Source organism: Sarcophilus harrisii, chromosome 6 (assembly GCF_902635505.1).
Source record: "Sarcophilus harrisii chromosome 6, mSarHar1.11, whole genome shotgun sequence".
NCBI lineage: Eukaryota > Metazoa > Chordata > Mammalia > Dasyuromorphia > Dasyuridae > Sarcophilus > Sarcophilus harrisii.
In genome coordinates, this window is record NC_045431.1 from 97,192,699 (window position 1) to 97,214,487 (window position 21,789).

General features: G+C 33.9%; 1 protein-coding gene across 1 annotated transcript in view; it reads left to right on the plus strand.

The window, feature by feature from the left end:
- The window catches only part of ANXA10 (annexin A10), a 71,967-nt gene that overhangs the window by 28,707 nt on the left and 21,471 nt on the right, over window positions 1–21,789 (plus strand). Inside the window, exons 3-5 of the mRNA XM_003773089.2 lie at window positions 1,602–1,715; window positions 5,039–5,129; window positions 6,679–6,758. Coding sequence (XP_003773137.1) covers window positions 1,602–1,715; window positions 5,039–5,129; window positions 6,679–6,758 — 285 coding nt within the window. The remainder of the gene's footprint in view (window positions 1–1,601; window positions 1,716–5,038; window positions 5,130–6,678; window positions 6,759–21,789) is intronic.

Below are 21,789 nucleotides of genomic sequence, written 5' to 3' on the forward strand. Positions count from 1 at the left end.
TCCTATCCATACTATTCAGTTAGCAGATAAATGGCTTTTAATTTAAAATGAAACATAAAAGCACTTAATCGTTTTGTCTAGTAGCACTGAGTATTCAACTTATGATTATTCTGTCTTTATTCTTAAAACCTTTATGCCTTAGTTTGGGTCACTAAGATATCTTAATATATATAATAAGAAAAAATTTGAACTTATATGTTGAATACATTAAAAAGGATAGAATATCATCTACACATTTTGGCTAGTCTTTAAATCATATGGAATTGATTTATAACCCTTTTTCTGGTAGTCTTAATAAAAGCTAAATATACTGCAAAAAGATTATTGTATGTATGTATATTATATATGTAATATTTACATATATTTCAGTTAATATATCTCAAAAGATTGAGAATGAAAAATCTTTTCTCATCAATTTTTGTACTTTTGTAATTTGGCAAACATTGATTTTTTTAAAAAATTTTCATGTTTTAACAAAGAAAACCCAGTATGCCTGCTTGACTTTAGGGGAGGGAAAACACACACACACACACACACACACACAAACACACACATGTATGTATGCATATTTCATTTTACATGCTCTTTTATGCATTACAATAAAATCTAGCTGTGATATTCAGAAATGCCTAAAAGATTATTTTTTTTATGTCACAAAAGATAACATAAGCTTTGGGGCAATAGAGAAATCAATTCCTTCCCGCGAAGTGCCATTATTACCAAGATGCAAAAACAAAATAAAACAAAAAACTTTTTCTTAAAGAATATTTCCTAAAGCATCCCTTCTCTGGGCCTCCAGAAGCAATCAAGGACACCAGGAGAGGTATAACTAATGTTAAGTAAGCCCAGGTAAACTGTATTTAGTTTTCAATTGCTATTCATATTTACAGTGAGACAAAGGCAGTGTGTGTGTGTTTGGGGGTTGGATAGAGGAAGGTACAATTTTATCCTGTCTATTGCTGTATATGCTAAGATATTTTTTCAAAAGATAATGAAGTAAATTTAATCAGATACGAACCTTGAAGTTTTCAATCTAACAAGATTCATTAATTTGTTTGTTCCCAAATCATTAATGATTTTCAACAGGAAGATACCTATTTTGTGGAAGGATTGGAGATGAAGGACTAGTTGAGTCCACAAAATGCATTCTTTACTATTCCATGATTTGTGAAGGTTGAGATAAGGTCATGGATTTTTGGTCTAATGCAGAAGAAGCATGCTACAGTGGAAAGACTTTGTATTTAGAGACAGGATAGGTTTTAATTCCTGTATTGAATATTTAAGTTGCTTTAATTTCTTTGGGCCTCAGTTTCCTTATCTGTAAAATGAGTGAGTTAGACTAATTGGTATCTCAAGTCTCTTTTAGCTCTCAAACTATATGCTAATGAACTTTATATCCATGCTCAACAATTTTTCTGCAATTTACAGTCTTAGGGAGTTTCTTGATGCTCTGTGAGTTTAATTAATTTACCTAGCATCACAATGTCAGAAGCAGGACTTGAACCTATGGCCTCTGGACTCTTCAACCACCGTGCCGCTGATGTAGATATACCATGATGTGGATAGCATATGGATTTATTGTTTTGTTTTTTTCTCTATAGGATTTAATTGCAGACCTGAAGGAGAATCTTTCTGGGCATTTTAAGGATGTTATGGTTGGTCTGATGTATCCACCACCATCTTATGATGCTCATGAGCTCTGGCATGCCATGAAGGTACTTCTCCAATCTCTAAAACCCTGGGAAATACTCTAAGATATTGTTTGCCTATAATCACATTTATTTCTCTTGCTCTCTGACATTTAACAGGACCCTCAAATGTTATAAAGGGCATTTCTAAATGAGTCCTAATGAGAAATGAGAAATGCATTGTGCAATATGATTTATGTTTGTTGTCATATTAAGGAGGGCAGAAGTAATATTCTGCTCTTAAAAATAGTTGGTAATCACTTTAGCCCATCAAGTACAAATAGTAAACAGAATTAGAGATGAAATGTTTTTGCCATATTGTCTATTTATTTTGAAAAGACCTTAAGTTTCTCCTATGCTTTCCCATCCATCTGAATTTCCATTTTGAATAATTAAGTGGGTTTTTTTCTATAAAGAAAGTAATTTTTAAAAATCAGATAATTATAGATCTTATTAAGGTTTTTTCTTTGTTGCTGCTTTTTTGGAGACTGTGCATTCCTTCTTACTTCTAAAGGCTATAGTGAAATACCGGTAGGACTTCTGAAATCTTTCCAGAATTAGTTGGCAGAAGAGACTATTACAGTCTGTGAACAGAGGGCATGTGAAGCAACTACCAACTGGTAGTTATCACTGAGAGCCAGAATAAACATCATTAAAATCTTCCCTACATTTGGAACTATTTTATGTTTTATTAAAATACATGTCAATTCTATCCACTTCAGGAATTTGGTTAAGACCTATAAAATACATCTGGTATCAAATTTTTGCCAATGAATTCAAATTTAAGCATTGATTTATATTATTCTTATGAATATATTTATATTATTTTTATTAATCACTATTCCAATTAACCAATCAATAAACATTTATTAAAAACCTACTATATATCAGGCAATGACACATAGCTCTGGAGATTAAATAAAAGAAACAGCAAAAAAACAGTCCCTGCCCTCTGTGGAATAGAATCTGAAAAACATGACAAGTATTGCTAAGAATTAGAAAGGCAATGAATGGAAGTTAGATTGATAATCTCTACTCTCTGATTCCTATTTTTTAAATAGTCTGCATGAAAAATAAGATTTTCCCACAATAATAAGGCATCAGATCTTTTTATAGTCACATTTAGAAAATACTGCCAAAAATTCTTAAACCTAAAAGGAGGCTAATACAGAGCCATTCATATCAGTAGGCACCCAAAATCAGAACCCATTAATTTTATAGGGAAGAAATCACATTTTGAAAATTTTAAAGTACTACATGAATGTTATCATCATCCTTACTATTTTAATTACTATCAGAGATGGATCACAGTGAATTAGGGACAAAGTTTGGTTAGGACTGATTTTTTTTTTATACCCAGCCCCCAAGACTTTAGTTATCGCTCTTATTAATTTAAGAAAAGGAGTTCATATAATGAAATTTCATCTGCAAAGATGTAAAGACTTTTTATACACTATATTGCTGTTTAAACTCATTTTATTTTAAGACAACCTGTCTAGCCCCAGTGATAACATGGAAAGGAAATAACTGACCTGAGCCTTTTATGTTAAGATCTAGCAGACCACAGAAGAAGATAAAGATTATGATTTTTTTCCAAAGGATTAAATCCTTCACTTGGCCCAAGGAGCATTATCCCATCTCTTTTGATCTAAACACCTGCAGAGAGTTTAGCCTAGAATTATCCTATCTCAATTGCTCCCTGGAACCAAAATACTAGCACTATCAGATCCTAGTTTTAGTAACTGTTACCTACTGTTCTATTGTAGATTGGTGCTTTAGAGTGAAAGAATTAAGTTTGAATTCCCTCTTTCCTTCTTACTACTTGCTTGATCTTAACCAAGTTACTCTAGGGTTCAATTTGCTCAAATGTTAAAAAAAAAAAAAAAAAAAGGAAGGAATTAGCTATATCAAAGCTTCTTAAACTGTGTCACTATCCCATATGGATTCATATAATTAAATGTGGGGGTTGTGAAGTTATGTTTTATTATTGGTCAATACTTGATTTGTTTACCTGTTTTATATATCTATGTGATGTAAAAATTTCTCAGGTGAAAAGAGATCACAAGTGGAAAAAATTTAAGAAGCCCTGGACTAGATAAGAGGTGTCAGATATACAGTCCATCACATTTTAGTATGCAATCCAAACAAGATTAAAATATAATTAGGAAATATGTAATACAACAAATAAAAATGCAATAAGAGACAATATCAGATTTTCAAACTAAATCAATATGTGCCTACAAAAATCTTTATATATGGATTAGTGATATCCATTTCTATTTGAGTTGGATGCCACTGGGTTAGATCATGCTGCCATTTACCACTCTGAGGTCTATAATTCTATAGGTTTTTTGTTTTTGTTTTTGTCTTGTTTTCTGACCCAATAGATTTTTCCTTTTCAGCTTGGTTATCTGAGAAATAGTGATTTTACAAGTAAGGAGGAGAGAGAAAAAAAAAAACCTAAAAAACTCAAATGTTTGCATCTTCACAGTCAATCAACAAGCCTTTTCTAAAGAGTCAGTGCCAGTCATTGTGATAGACCCATGCAAGGAAGAGATAGTATATTTTCTGAATTCTCCCAGTAATCATTGAATCATTGATAAAATAATCTGGTCTCTATCAAAGTCAGAATAGGATATAAGCTCATTGAGCCCATGGTAAAGTGCTAAACTGGAATCAGAAAGAGAACTTAGTTTAAATCCTGTTTTAGACATTTACTAGCTAAGTGACCTGGGATAAACAAACTATTTAAGCTCTCTGGGATTCAGTTACTCATCTGTAAAATAAAGAGATTGGGTTTAAGTACTTTCCAACTCTCAATGTTTGATCCTATAAGTATTTTATTTTTATTGAATTTGTTTGTTTTATTTGTTTTACTTTTTTTTTTTAATTTTCCTTTGAAGAATTTGAAGAAACCAGCACGGGTACAGATGACTTTCATAGGCAGCTGACCAAACTGAATAAATCCTTGTAGAATTGAATTAAATTGAATTGAATCCACCTATGGCCAAAAAAATACACATAATCTTAAAAGTCACCCGACACTGGGTCAGAAGCTACTTAGTCTCTCTCTAGGAGTTGATTCCCATAATTCTACCCTTACAAATCAAATTTACTCAGCTACTAGTATTGATTTACCTTTATTTCCAAGCTGCAAATGTCCCATCTCAATGAACTCAGCATGCCTCTTCCAGGCTCAGTCAAAAAGAATTATTGTAATATAGCTGGGGTGATAAACATTTGTCATTCAATTTTATGTAACTATCTCCTTATAAATACCTTCTGAACTATTAATCCACAGTATGTGTCTTTCTCTATTTTGTATTGTTTTATTTTTTTTTTTCTTCTAGGGATCAGGCACAGAAGAGAATTGCCTCATTGATATATTAGCATCAAGAACAAATGGAGAAATTTTCCAAATGAAAGAAGCATACTATTTGCGTATGTTTTATATACATACATACATACATATATACATATTATACATACATATAATTACATATGCATGTTAGACTTTTTTTTTTTGCACATAAAGTAAATAGAAACTCCAGTTTCTATTTGAGTTGGATGCCACTGGGCTAGATCATGTGGTTTAGGTGAAGGCAGTATGCATGTATTAAGTACCTACTATGTGCTAAGTGCTTGGAAAATTCCAAGGAAATATGCTGTGACTTTAAATGTCCTTGAAAGCAGCCTCTCAGAATCAATACTAATGTCTGGTGATGACACAAAACTGACTTGATTCCATGGAGAAGAAGGTGAAACAAAACAAATTCTCTGAGAATAGTTAGTAATTCATAGGCAAATTTTTCCCAAGTCAGAAAACTTACCGGACACTTTCTAATATCCTGAGGCAGTTTTTTTTTTTTTGGAAGACATAGTAGTACAGTAGATTTGGAGGTAATTAATTGACCTGCATTCAAAAATTTGTGACAATGGGCATCACTTTACCTTTTAGGTTTTATTTTAATCAAAGTAGAGAGATAGACTAGATACATAATTCTATTGTTTTATGAGCATATATTCATATGATACCCAAAGGGAAAATGGATGCTTTCTGCATAGACAAAATAGATTGTAATTTAGCAATTTACCTAATGAATTCTACAATGATCAACAATCAATAAAATAATTTATATCACTGAATTATATGTCAATTCATATCAAATCAAAGTTTTTCCTTTTTATATCTTGAATAATTATCAGTGCAATTGTCTCAACTCATTATTTTGCTTTATTTATATAGTAATAATCTATATGTCACCCCAATTCAGCTAAGATAAAATTTTCTACAAACTTTTGACATAGATATGTGAGCTATTTTTATTTTCAATATTCCTGAATGCCTTTGAACCTACTCTATCATCCTTGATCTGAAAGTGAAAATCAAGGGATATCCAAGAGACAATCACTAAATAATCATTGTGTGTGTGTGTGTGTATGAATATGTATAATGTTTAATATACACACGTGTGTATATGTATATACACATACATACATTCATGCGTAACACATATGTATGCATCCATCTTTATGTATGCATATGCATATTGTGTATAGGATTTTCCCAGGGAACTTTGTAAGAGGCACCATCACTCAGAAAATTTAAAATAATATAAGCCATTCCAAGTATTTGCCAGGAGGTGGTGTGGGAAGCAATTGTTTCTGTTTCCTTATATCTCAAAAATCTGAACTCCTTTAAAGTCTGAAATAAGTCATTATTAAAAAGCTGCCAGCAGTACTTATCAGTACTTGTGAAAGGATTATAAGTGAGCAAGAAAAGCCAACTGGTTGTTTCTTTGCTATGATCCTTAATGATTACTTCTGAGGAGAAGGTGTTAAAAGACAGATAAATGTCAACAGTCAGAATATATTTCCTGAGCTTTGAACCTACTGTTTCTAGAGAATTATCACTAGAGTATTCCAAGCACATCATATGTGGAGGCCTATAATAAATCATTCTTTTTAACACAGGCTTTTTCTTCCTCAGAATACAATAGTGACCTTCAAGAAGACATTTACTCAGAGACTTCTGGACACTTCAGAGACACACTTATGAATCTAGTTCAGGTACTGTAATCCCTAAACCAAACATGAAATATACTACTCAAAAACATGAATACAGGTCAAAATATGTTCATAATTATAATAGGAAGCAATAGTTTATAACCTGTTATTCAACACAATTATATTCAGAAGAATTGTTTGATATAGAGAATAAAATTATTCCCCCAAAGGTTAAGAAATCAATACTCCATATAGATCTTATTTGGAATTGTAAAAACTTTTAAAAAATTAATAGTTTTATGGAAAATTTAAACTAAACATTGACCCAAACAACTATAGTTTGTAGGTGGTACAATGGATAGGGTTCTAGGACTAGAATTAAGGAGATATGGATTTAAATTTGTCCTAGAATACTTACTAACTGTACAATTTTGGCAAGTTTCTTTTGCATGTACTGAAGTTTTTCCCCTATCATATTTTCTTTTCTTTTTTTTTTAATTATAGCTTTTTATTTACAGGTTATATGTATGGGTAATTTTACAGCATTGACAATTGCCAAACTTTTTGTTCCACTTTTTCCCCTCCTCTAGATGGCAGGTTGACCAATACATGTTAAATGTTTTAAAGTATAAGTTAAATACAATATAAATATACATGTCTTAACAATTATTTTGCTGTACAGGAAGAATCAGACTTTGAAATAGTGTACAATTAGCCTGTGAAGGAAATAAAAAATGTAGGCAGACAAAAATAGAGGGATTGGGAATTCTATGTTCATAGTCATCTCCCAGAGTTCTTTCGCTGGGTGTAGCTGGTTCAGTTCATTGCTGTTCGGTTGGAGCTGATTTGGTTCATCTCATTGCTGGAGATGGCCAGGTCCATCAGAATTGATCATCATATAGTATTGTTGTTGAAGTATAGAATGATCTCCTGGTCCTGCTCATTTCACTCAGCATCAGTTCATGTAAGTCTCTCCAAGACTTTCTGAAATCATCCTGCTGGTCATTTCTTACCGAACAATAATATTCCATAATATTCATATACCACAATTTATTTAGCCATTTTCCAATTGATGGGCATCCATTCAGTTTCCAGTTTCTGGCCACTACAAAGAGGGCTGCCACAAACATTCTTGCACATACAGGTCCCTTTCCCTTCTTTAGTATCTCTTTGGGATATAAGCCCAGTAGTAGCACTGCTGGGTCAAAGGGTATGTACAGGTTTAGGGTTAACTTTTTGAGCATAATTCCAAATTGCTCTACAGAATGGCTGGATGTATTCACAATTCCACCAACAATGTGTTAATATCCCTCTTTTCCCACATCCCCCTCCAACATTCCGCATTATCTTTCCCTGTCATTCTAGCCAATCTGACAAGTGTGCAGTGCTATCTCAGAGTTGTCTTACTTTGCATTTCTCTGATTAATAATGACTTGGGGCATCTTTTCATATGGCTAGATTGGCAAGTTTCTTAACTCCACCTCAGCTTCTTCATCTGTTAATAAAAATGTAAGGATAACAATAAATACCTTCCCAGAGTTATTGTATTCCCAGATGATATTTGTAAAATGCTTTTCAAGCCTCAAAGTACATCAATGACAGCAATTATTATAGCTGCTTTTAAATTTTTTTCATTTATAATCATTTCTTTCAATATGTAAAAAAAATCACACTCTTAATCCTTCCCTCTAAGTCCCCAGTGGTATTCTAGAATAGAAACCTTTCTTACTTGTTCTTTTCTTCATTCTTTTCTTGTTTTTCCCCTTTCACTTTTCCTCCCTCCCTTCCTTCCTTTTTTCTTTTGGACAGGGTTATTAAACTATTAGATCAAGGGTATGTTTGTTCTGATTCTATTACCAGGAGTATTCTATAAACAATTTTCAATTAAATGGACAAAACAGAAAAATGTAGCCTTGACAATAGTTCAACGAGGTGAATTTAGAACACACCACCTTCCTGGAAGCTGACATTTACTCATTCATTACACATTAGGTCAAGTTATTCAACTAATGTAAATCTATCTAACTTAACTATAACTTAACTCACATCTTTCCATTGTATTGACAAAAATAGTATGAAAGACGTTATCCAAAGGTCATTTCTTCTTGTGGATTTTTTTTCTGTCTTTTCAGTCTGGATACTGAGGCAGATTCCCCACTTCTAATTGGTCTTTTAATAATCAAATTATATACTATATTCCCATCTTTTTGTCACATTATAAAGTAAAAGAAAGAAATGAGACATTTAATCCAAGATGACAGAATTTAGGAGAGACCTGTGAAAAATATTTCTTTAAAACAGGGAAAAGATTAGAAAGAGGAAAGAGGCAAGAAGCTACACTAGAAAATATATTCCACAAATTAAGTAAAGTTCTGCTGTAATTGTCAGAATTCTTTTTAAGCTAGACAAATGAATCCATTTGTACAATGAACTTCCAAAGAGGAATCTCCCTCCACCAATGCAGATTGGCACATGTTAACAATTTAGAAAGCTGCCTGGGATACTTTTGTTTAAATGACTCACTGATAGTCACATAATCATATTGATAAGTATTTGTTACTTTAAGTAAATGGCTATAACATAAAATATATCATATAAAAATAAGATCCATATAGATTTGGAATCAAAGAAATTAGATTCTAATCAGAGGTTTGCTACTTGCAGTTTAATGTGTAAGCTTCACTGACTCCATTTTCTATATATAAAATGAAGGAGCTAAATGAGATGATATTTAAAGCTCCTTCTACCTCTGTATCCTATATGTCTTGAATATATATGTTCTATCAATTCAATAAATTATTGTTAACCATATGGTTTGTAAAAGTATTCGCATAATATGGGGTCTAAAAAATCTATTCCATAGAATATGTGAGGAAAATATGTGGAGACAGGAAGTAGTGAGACATTACAAGTACTTCCATTTAGTGTGTGTACCCAAGGCACCCGGAGAGAGTGATTTAAAAAGCAGGATTAGAGCCAGATTCTTAAATTCTCTGAGTGCTAAGGGAAACAGGAGAGAGGAGAAAAGAAAAGGAGGGAGGAGAAGGGGAGCATCCAAAAACAGTCTTATTCTCTTACAAATAGAGTAAGAGATAAAAGAGAAGGAAGGAAGGAAAGAAGGAAGGAAGGGAAGAAGGGAAAAAGGGAGGAAGGGAAGAAGGGAGGGAGGGAGGAAGTTCAGTGAATCTGAGCTTAAATCCTCACTTTTATTTACTATAATTAATTATAATATTAATTGTGTGTGCATGTACAGTGGTACCTTGATACTCCTCATTAATTGATTACAGAAGGCATGATAAGTAATGAAAATGAAGAGCATTAAAGGAATTATACATCTCTAATCTACAACCTCCTCATGCTCCCCTCCTAGTTCCCCCCAAAGGCTTCTAGTTGCAGAGAACAAGCAAACCCAACCCAGCCAGGCCCCTCTGTTCTTGATCCAACTAATTTTCTGAGAGGAATCTCAACCTTTATATTCTCCCCACACCTGACCGATTCCAGCTTCCTTGGAAAAGGGATGCTAATTGTGGAGTCCCACACCTTGGGTGCCCAGGGTTCTGGCTGCTGGGGCTCGGAGCTGCCAAGAATCCTGGGAACCCTGACACCATTGCCTCCACCTGGGCTGCCTCTGCTGCTAACAGAGCCCTGCAGCTGTGTCTCCTCTAGCTGAGCTCTCTTACAGCTTCATGTCCCTCGCAGTACTGCTGTATTGGGAGCTAGGATATATGCACTGCAGCCACATCATTCTGCAGGAATGGCCCCTCCACCTGCCTGCCCACAAACCTCAGCATCGAGGACTCCAACCTGACAATCACGGTTACCACTGCCTTTGCTGAGGAAGAGCTGCCTCAGCTGAAGGCAATAACAACGGGGTTAGGGGCTGGGCAGTATTCCTGGCCAACCTCACACCGCTACTGCTCAATCAAGAAAACCACCCAGTGTGATAAGTACTGAGCTAGAGCGAAATGCTGAAGTGCTTTTTTCTTGAAATGCATAAAATACTGAATTCAAACTCTTTCTAAGAAGATAAATATATGTGCATGTGTATGTACACATCTATGTACCCATGTACTTATGTATATGTATGTGTATATATATAATATAGTGTATATATATATATATATATATATATATAATTATTTGGTTGTTGCCCTTCATTCTCAAAGAGTTCTAAAATTATATCACTGTTAGAAGTTCCATTGTGTTTGAATATGGCTTATCAGACTAATATAAGTTCAGCATTTTCTATCACTGATTGGGCATAAATAGTCTATGTTCACATTTGGGGTAGATTCTCTAATTTTATGTATTTTATGTTTCTCCTGATCTAATTCAATTCTGTTTTGCTCATAAAGCACAGCACCTTCTCTGATGAGGGCACACCATCCTGAGCCATCCTATGCCAGTGTCTCCCATGTCATATAATCGATTAATTCTTTTTTTTTTCAGGTTTTTCTGAAGATTTTTTTAAAATAACTTTTTATTGACAGAATCCATGCCTGGGTAATTTTTTTTTTACAACATTATCCCTTGCACTCACTTCTGTTCCAATTTTTTCCCTCCCTCCCTCCACCACCTCCCCCAGATGGCAAGCAGTCCTATACATGTTAAATAGGTTACAGTAGATCTTGGATATAATATTTGTGTGCAGAACCGAACAGTTCTCTTGTTGCACAGGGAGAATTGGATTCAGAAGGTATAAATAACCTGGGAAGAAAAACAAAAATGCAAGCAGTTTACATTCATTTCCTAATGTTCTTTCTTTGGGTGTAGCTGCTTCTGTCCATCCTTGATCAATTGAAACTGAGTTAGACCTGCTCTTTGTCGAAGAAATCCACTTCCATCAGAATACATCTCATACACTGTCGTTGTTGAGGTATATAATATAATCGATTAATTCTAAAGTTCTTGAGAGTGTCTTTGTACCAGTTTTTCTGACCACCATGTGACTGCTTTCTGTGTCAATTCTCCATAAAATAACCTTCTTGGCAAATGTACATTTGATATTCAAATAGCATGGCCAGTCCATCAGAATTGTGCTCTCTGCCATAGAATTTGAATGCTTGGCAGTGTCATTTGAGAAAATTTCAGAATTTTCCTTAGACACTTCAAATGGAAGTGATTCAGTTTCCCAATATGGTGCTGGTATATTTTCCAGATTTCATCGACAGACCACAATAGGTCAGCACAATGGCTCTGTAGACCTTCAGTTTGGTAGTCTTCTCTCCCACATTTTCCTTGGACCCTCCCAAACAATGACAGCTCTGGCAATTCATGTGTCAACTTCATTATCAATGTGTAAATCCCTCCCAAGATAAATGAACTTATCCACAATTCTAAATTTCTCTATTTTTGGTAACTAACGGTTCCACATATGGATTGTGTGATGCTGGCTGATGGAGGACCTGTGTTTTCTTAGTATTGTGTTAGGCCAAAATGAGCACAAACAGTAGAGAATCAACCTAGACTTTGCTGCCTCAGCTTTAGATGATTGTGCATTGAATGCACAATCATCTGTAAACAAACTAAAAAACAAAATAATTGACCAATACTCCCTCCACTTTCATCTTGGCTTTTATAGCCTTTGCAAGTTGAAAAATTTATCATCAGTGTGGAAGCTGACCTTGACTCCATGTTTGTTTTCATTGAAGGCATTTGAAAATATTGCTAAAAATATCACGCTAAAAAGCATGGGAGCAAGCACATAGCCGTGTTTCACTCCATTGGTGACTGAGAAAGTGAGAGAGCATTGTCCCTTTACCAGAATCCAGGCAATCATGCTATCATGAAATTGACTTATTGATGAACTTCTCTGGGCAACCAAATTTTCATGTTTTCCATAAATCCTCATGACTGACAGTATCAAAGGTCTTGGTCTGGTCTATCAATTATCTCTAACTAAAGTTAAAATTGGCTATAATCATAGTTATATTACTAGCTATAAGACCTAAGACAGGTCACTTCACTCCTTAATTCTTGATTTCTTCATTTATAAAATGGGATAGGGGAATTGAATTAGATGATTTTAAATCTTCTTCCAATCCTAAATATACAGCCCTATATAATTTGCTAACCATTTGAAAATTCAGTTTCAGTGTTGCAGAGGAAACAGAAAGTATTAACATAGAAGATTTAGAGGGAGGATTTGCCTTTAGTAATATCTATCCTTTCTCTACAATGACAGTAAAGGAGAGATTGAATGAATAGAAAGCCTTAAAATATGGAGGAGGAGCCTGATGAAACTCTGCTGTCTGGCATCTTCGATTTTCTTAAAAATAGGATGTGAGATTATCCACATTATTGCAGGTGGAGTAGGGAAAGCGGGTTAATGAGTATTGTATGACTTCCCTGGAGGAAGTAATAGGGTGTCCATTAAGAGATTATTAAATGTATTACCATGCAACAATGAAAGCCTAATTGAGTTTAAATAGAATAAATTTGTAGCAGATACCAATCAAAAAGGTTTCATGATTTTCTCTAGCTTCACTTGACTGAGCAAGAGTAGAAATGGAAAAAACAGATGTTGGGAGTTACCCAACGAGATTGTAACAGAAGCAGTCGAAGGTCAAAGCATGGGACTAAAAAACAGAATCCAAAATACTATTGAAATCTTTTCTTAGGAGTTGAAGAGAGGTTCAGGACTAAGGAGATGGGCAAATAAAGTTAGAATAGCAACAATGGATTAAAGGAAATTGTAGAGGTTGCAAGATAAAAGGTGATGAGAACAAAAAACATAAGTTAAGTTCAGTAGCAATAGACAGAGGGAAAAGGTAATGAGACCAGATGATTATAATTGGGAAGGGAAATTTAAGAGTAAATTTAGATTGGAATTAGAAGAGTAGTGAGAGAAAGGGTCAAAGGCATGCCATTCCCTTACCCCAATGAAGTAACAGTACAATCAAACAAGTTCTTCCCTTGAAGGCTGAAAACTTAGGTTTATTTCTTCTGAAAATTACTACTTATATGATCTTAGTCAAGTGATTAAACTCTCAAGTGTTACATTTTTTCATCTGAATATTTAATAGATAGCTTCTGAGGTTCCTACTGCTCTCGAACTGTGATGACAGAAATAAGGTAAAAATCCTGATGTGTCCTGTGAATGACCAATCTTCTCATTAAATAGTTAGCTTTGTGCATAGAAATTGTTTGAAAATTGAAAATCCAGGAATGGTGACTATTAAATATAGTGGAATTATTAAATAAATATTAAGGAAGTATATTGAATATAGTATTCATTATTAAGGAAGTATATTAAATATAGTATTCAAGGATAAAATGGGATGTTCCCTAACTATTCTGTGTAAATGGGAGTTAATCTTATGTTGGTTCCTCTTGGTTTTAAGATGGAAACTTAAAACTTTTAACATAAGCAAAATTTCTAGGGTCAACTAGAAAGATTTTTGTATTTTTCCTCAAATTCTGTTTTTGTTTTCCTTGCATTGCCTAAATATTCTTTAAGTGAAAGAAACATATTTCCAAACATAAAGTGGAAAATGGTATACTTACTAGGAGAGAAGATCATCCAGTATTATTTGTTCTCTCTTTGAAGCTGATTTGTGGGTTGAAAAAGAAGCAACCAAAGTTAGCAGTAACTTGAATTGGGAAAGGGGATAAAACAAAAAATTATTTTTCTTAGAAAAGCCTATTACATATTTGAGGCACAGATTGTTATCCTTCTATTTTCCATTTTTCTCATTTGGCAGAGATTCCCATTTGGACATTCACAAACATTTCAGTGCAGGTCCCTCTGCCGTATGAATGTTGTGACTAAAAACTTCATACTTTGCTTGACACAAATTCTGGAGAATACAATTAAGGTGGGAATTAGCATATTTGCTAGACAGGAAAAGCAAATTAATTATTCTAACACTTGCCAAGCAATACTGACTTTTAATTCTTTCTTTCATTTTTATGGCAGAGTAATTGTCAGCCAAGGATAAACAACCTTTTAAAAAATGTACTGCTGAGGTAACCAATTATTAAATGCCTCATGAGATTGAGGAGAGCCTCATGATTGGGTTGATTGGAATCTTTCAAGCATCGTTAATGTTGGAAAGAAAAAAAATTAACTACCTTATTATAATGCAATGCTCCCAAATCAGATCTTGTTAGTTTATAGGCAAATTTATATATATAGTTTTGGAACTGTGTGGAAAGTCAGTGAAACATTTCATTTTATATCCTCCAAACTGTCCTCTGGGTTTGAATCCAGGAAATTTAATTATTGAGGCTATTAAACCCAATTTTTAAAAAGGTATAGCTAGATATTTCAGATTAACTTGAGTTTGCTGCAGAAGAAACTAGGAAAATAGAAAGAAACTATTTAAAAATCACAAATAGAAAGTAAGATTCTGAATCTTCCAGTTCCTAGAGTTATGATTCAGGACATAACTTTAAAATAATCATATCAAATCTGATCAATAATTGAACAATCAGAATTTCAAGGTGATCAAAAGAATAATGGAGAGATTGATCATAAGTGCAGCCAAGGATATATAAGAAATGGTGGGCAAAAATGTATCATCCAGAATCATAGAAAATATCTACCATATTTTCTTTGAAGTATTCTTCCTTTGCTTGACTTTAGAAAGCCACTTAAATCTTCCTACCCTTGATTTTCTCATGAGGAAATTAATGGGGTTGAATAAACTCCTTTAGTAGGGTTGATAAAATTATGGGGATTGGATTCGCTGGCCTCTGAATTTCCTTACAGCTTTAGGATCATGATTCTACAATTCTATGCTAAGAAAAGGAGGAGGACCAATCAAAAGAATTAGGGATGATGGGCAATCTGAGTCCTGTCCTGGTACTTATAAGATATTAAAGATAAAAAGGAAGAAGGAAGACCCCTAGCATAATGGAAGGCATTTTAATGGAGGATAGGGCAAGTGTCTAGAGAGGCAGTATGGTATAGTATTTTAAAGTGATAAACACCCATCTCTGGCACTTACTGTTTGTGTGGGCATGTACCTGATACTTTACATTTCAGGTTTTCAGGCAATTCTCTAAAAAGGTTTCTAACAATTGGAATAACCATATTTTAGAGATAGATTCTCTTCAGTGATGAAACCCTAGTCATTGGCATATAGGATAGAATAAGATAAGGATGTACAAGATGAAAAATAATGGTATGCATTAAAATGGGAATATCTTCAATGATGATGTCATGAATCTTCTAAAGTATCAAATTATACATTTGGATATAGTTTTTCTTGAATAATCTCAACATTAAATGACAATCGAACTTTTCTATCAGTCATAAAATTGTATGCTGCTTTCTATTCCACAATGCCAATAAAAAGTCATACATGTAGTTTTTCAATCTTTAAATTGATGATAAATATCTGAGATAAAGCAAACAGCAATTCCCAAGACAGTGTTCTTGATATACAAGCATCATATCCTTTAAGGATATGTCTTTTTTTTATTTATTTTATTATTAATTTGTGGAATAAAACAATCAATTCCATAACAGTATAAATTTTTTTTAATTGCACATGAAACATTTATTATGTACAACTCACTATTCCTCTCTGTAAGTCCATACAGCTAAGCAGTGAGATGAAACTGAAGGCAGGAAGACATATTCAAGCCCAGCCTCATTAACTATGTGGGTCAGAGTAAGTCATTCAACTTATCTTTACCACAACTTCCTCATTAATAAAATGGGATAATAATTGTACCTACCTCCCAAGATTGTTGAAGGGATTAAATGACATAATATTTACCAAGTATTTTGCAAACTTTAAATTCTCAAATAAATGCCAGCAATTATCATCATATTTAATAATCTTGTGGTTGACAGACAACGAAAAAATGTCTACAACAGGAAAAATTAAATGTGCTTTTTCTCAACTACTTACTCTGAAAGTTCTTAGGACCTAAACAAAGGAAGCAAATTAAAATTTAAGTTTCGCTTTTTTATATATTTCAATTCTCATTGGAGCCAACATCCTATCAATGTGGTACTACCTCTACTCATTCTAATCACAGCCCATCCATGCCTCTTCATCCCAAGAGATCCTTGCCTATATCTTTTCATAAGTTTTTCAAAAAGACTCTGTTCCAAAAGGTGGAAGCATCTCTTTTATTCTTCAAACATTTCATGGATTACAGTCAAGTATTTGCCTGTCCAATGGCTGTCCTTTACTTTTGCCATAAGACCACCAGCATTTCTCTCTCTCTCTTTCTTTTTCTTTTTGGTCTAGTAAACCACATATTGAGAAGAAATTGTGCCAGAGTGGAAAAACCACTATCATTCTAGCCAGAAGACTGGTAATGTGAGGGTCATTTACATCCTGCCACTGATGCTAACTATACTTAAAACTTTGAGTTACTTTCCCTTGCTTCAGTTTCACCATATAGAAAATTAAAGAGATATCCATCTCTTTAGGAGATCTGAAGATCTGAAGAAGAATATATAAACATATCCCTATATAAATTTCTAATTATTTCTTGAAAACACTTATTAAAACCACCAAAGGGGCCATTAGATTTAGTGTTCAATGAAATTTCCATTTCTATGATATTTCCTATACTTTCTGATCCTATAATCCGTTGCCAAAGGACAATACAAGGTTCTCATGTTTGGGTTTGTTTTTCGTATTTTATTGTTATTCTGCTTCATTAGTTTTGTTGTCTTTATGCTTCAGTTTAATTTGATCGAATTCTCCTAAGGCAACAGAAAGTCATTTAGTGAACTGGATGAGATCAAATAGAAATAGTTCTTTGGTGCCCTTGCAAAGCTAATTCAGCTTTAATGGATGAGCAGATTATCCTCTAAAAGTTTAAGGTCAGCATTTGATTGTTTTTCTTAAATCTTTATATATTTAGGCAGATATTATTTTTAGAAGGAAGGAATCAATGAATGACTGAACAAAGGAAGAAACAAAAGAAAGAAGGAAGGAAGGAGGGGATGGAAAGAGAGGGGAAAGAAGTAGAAGAAAAAAGAAGGAAAAATTAGAAAGATTTTTTAAAAATTATAATTCATGATGACAAATTTTTTTTTAGACCAAGAGCTGTTTTCCTGGATTACGAAAGAATAAGCAAACTTACTTTCAGTGATGCTTCTTTTTCAGCTTTCCTTTCCTTTCCTTAAGAAAATTAATGATTTTCGAAAATATTATATACAATATTTAGCACATATGCATTAATAATGTCATCAACACTTCTGACACTCTCATTTTCCCCATTAGTTTATATCTGAAATCCTACAGAATAAATTATTTCTCCCGAAGTTTAGTTTTCCTCAAATTTGAACACTGTAAATGATGTGATGTAGCCATTAGGAAAGATGCAGCAATAACTCTAAGACCACCTGACCTTGGGAATCATGTAGTTAGAAGTGACATATTTCTTCTCCTAGGCTATGACCAGGATGCTATGGCTACAAATATTGTTGGCTGTCAGATAATAGCTTACTGGTCAGTGATAACAGAGTTTCTGACATTAATGAGCAACAATAATGAGGGGCTTAAAATTGACACAGGCACAGGACAAAGTTGGTGTCTGCCACTTGACCTAGTGATGTTTCAGGCCTAAAAACATTTCTAGAAGGTTCTCTTCTCTTCTCCTAGCTCTACCCAGAGAATTATGGGTACCACACCTGCACACGAAGCCAGAACTACACCACTCCTCAATTGTACCTCTCAGTCATAAAATTAGCATATCAGTGATAGGAAACACCTTATTATTAATTTATGGGATAAAACAAGCAATTCCATAACAGTATAATTTTTTTTTATTTTTCACTTCATTTTTTTTATCTTCTTGCCCTCGGTTCTTTGCTAACTTCTTTTGGAACTTAGCTTGATTTAATTGGCATTACAATTATAATAAACTTTGCCTTTTGACTTGGAAATAGGTCCAAGCCTGAAAATTCTTTTGGGACACCTCCTGATGCTGGTCTGAAAGTCCAAGCTTTTTGGGGTCCCTCTTGAACCCCTAAATATTTTTTGTAATTGCATTGTAATCTCATTCTGGACAAAATGGTTTTTTTATCATCTTTCAATTATTATCATTATGACTTCAATATAAGAATTCTCAAGGTGAAAGTTAAGTAGCAAGTACTTAATTCAAAGGAAATTAAAAGTAATTTTATTTAGTTTAATATCTGAGTTTGTAACATTCCTACTTAAAAATATAAGAACATATGAATTAATTTACATGTTATAATGAGCCAATCTTACCCATCCATTCATTTGACAAACATTTTTTAATTCATTACTATGCACAATGCATTCTGTGGGTTACTTTAGGATTGTATATACAACTATAAATACAAAATAATCCTTGTAGTTAATGGACAGCTAGTTTATGGGCTGAGCTGGAACAAGCTTAGATTTCTTAATGTTTTTTCCACTATACTAGCTGGTAAATTAATTCTTTTCTAACCATCAAGTCAAATCTCATTTACTTACTATAAACCATTTGTCAAATTTTATCAATGTTCTACGTGTGAGAAATGAGTCAGAGTCCTTTGGATTTTAAATTCAGAAATTTTTTTCAATATGTATCCAGCATTTGAGGTGCTATGCATTGTAGAAGGCTGATAAGGATAGATTTGGGGAATGAAAAAATCTGCTATCTTCTCTTTATTCTTACTTGCACTGAAACTTACTTTCTGTGGTACCATGCATGATAGCTACATTAATATTTCTCAAACTTAAGAGTGAAATCCCTGGTGAGCTGCAAAAGGGCTTCTTTGTTTCTCTTTCATTGGCTAGTTTGGGATTTCTTCTATCAATCACCTTGTATTAACCATTGCTTGCTTCTTCTTTGTTTTTGCATGTTAAAATATAAGAAAAGCTTAATTTGAAAGCTAAGTGGGTGTTTTATGTTAACTACGTGATTTGCCACTAACTGGCTGAGATAGTTAACCTTTCTATGTCTTAGCAATCTCATCTGCAAATGAAATGAATAGAGAACCATTGGGACTGATTTTGGAATGCTAAGGGGACAGACAAATAGTAATCCAAACTTCTCCAAGTACAAATTAACCAAGCCTTCACACTTCAGGGAAATAGCACAGTGGTGAACACTTAGATGTTGTGGGATCTACTTTTATTCTTTTAAACATACAAGAAGAAACACTCAGTAGTTTACCAAGGTTGAGTTATGGCTCTCTTTTGGTTTTGACTCCACTAATATGTGCTTGTTTTGGATCATTAGGAGTACCATCTGCTGGCCAAGTGAGAGCCCATGCTAAAAAACAAAATCTAGAACATCCATGGATGTGAACAACCCAATCTAATGATAGATTACTCCTTTATATTTTCCTTTGGGTTGTTAGTTCTGTGTTCTGGTTGTATGCCACTATGTAAAAGTTTTCTAGTCTTTTGATTGCTCATGGGCTCTCCTGTGGAGTAGTCTCATGGGACATAATCTAGAACTGCACAACACGGGAGGAGGGATTTTTTTTTTTCTTATAGAGAATTGAGACCCTTTCAGAAATATTCCAAGAAAATTGTCAAACAAATAAAAATTATATGGATGTATTTCATTTAACATTTCATATTTGTCTTATCTTGGATGGTGAACAGAAATCTCCCAAATGGTGATTTATCTTCATGAATATATCATATATGGCAATACTTTCTTGAGTTTAGCAGTAGAGCAAAATGTTTACACATAGAAATTCTTGTAGAAATCCTAAAAAGGATTTTTCCTTTTTACAAATTTTAGAGATACCTTTCATTTTCTTATGAGTCATTTCCAGATATTCTTCTCTACCTTCTCCCCCTCCTTCACAAATCTTCCCTTATGATGATTTGTTTTTAAGCTAAGCAAAACCAAACAACATAAAGCTTAACCAAATCACTCATCATATGCAATGTTGCACTTGATCTAAGTTTTCAAACAATGAAATTTGCTTGTCATTAAACAATTAAACCTTTCATGCTAGAAAGCAGATGAAACTGTGGCCTCTGGGGCCTTCATTAGCAAGAAACAATTTTCATTATTCTTCTGTATTTTATTTTAGTATTTTATTTTTTTGCTGAGACAATTGGGGGTAAGTGACATTCCCAAAGCCACACAGCTAGGAAGAATTAAGTGTCTGAGACCAGATTTGAACTCAGGTCCTCTTGACTTCAGGGCTGGTGGTCTATTCACAAGCCACCTAGCTGCCCCAATTTTCATTATTCTTTAACAATAACTGATGAATACTACTACAACTGCTGCTACTATTACTTCTACTGTTACTATAGTAACTAGCATTTACACGATGCCTTAAGATTTGCAATAAGTTTTACAATTATTATTCTCATTTTTTCATTTCTATGACCGTATAAGTTAGGTATTGTTTCCCCCATTTCCCAGATAAAGAAACTTAAGTAGGGATTTAAGTGACTAACCGAAGCTGGATTTGAACTGAGTTCTTCAATGAGAAAACTTCAATAAGAAATTGTCTGTTTCCCAGGCTTTTACAACCACTGTTTTCTTGTTCCTTTTCAATGATGGTCTTTCAGATTCAAGTTTATTTCCAGCTCTACTCTTTCCTCTTAGTTCTTACAATCTATATCTTAAGGTCTTTGCCAGCTCTGACATCCTGTGTTCTAAAATGCCACCCAGAGGTAATTATTTGAGGTATATGTTCTAAGAGGTCTCTTCCTCCTTCCTCTGCATATCAGATTTCTTTGTTAAGGACCATGCTTTAAATTAAAACCACTTAGATTCTCATTGATTAGCCACCAATAAGTCCAAAGCCAAGCCCCACTTGGTCATTGTTTGGTTTCTGATTGATTCAGAATGAATGTAAATAAAAATTATTTCTGCTTTGGCCAGAAATTGGGAGGGTTTTTCCCTTAGGTTTTTTTTTTTTTTTGGGGGGGGGGACTAGGTGAAAGAGGAGATTCTTTGCCTCAGTTGTTACCTAACCTTAATCACTGAATGGGTGGTTGAACACCTTGGTTTAAAAAGATCAAGGTCTCCCACTGCATCCAGAGCCATCTCTAGTCCTCCTGAGCTAGATCTGGCCACTGGACCCAGATGGCTCTGGAGGGAAAAAGTGAGGCAAGTGACCTTGCACGACCATCCCTCACTTAAATCCAATTCACTTGCATGTCATGGTTTCACCTCCCTGATGTCATGGCCC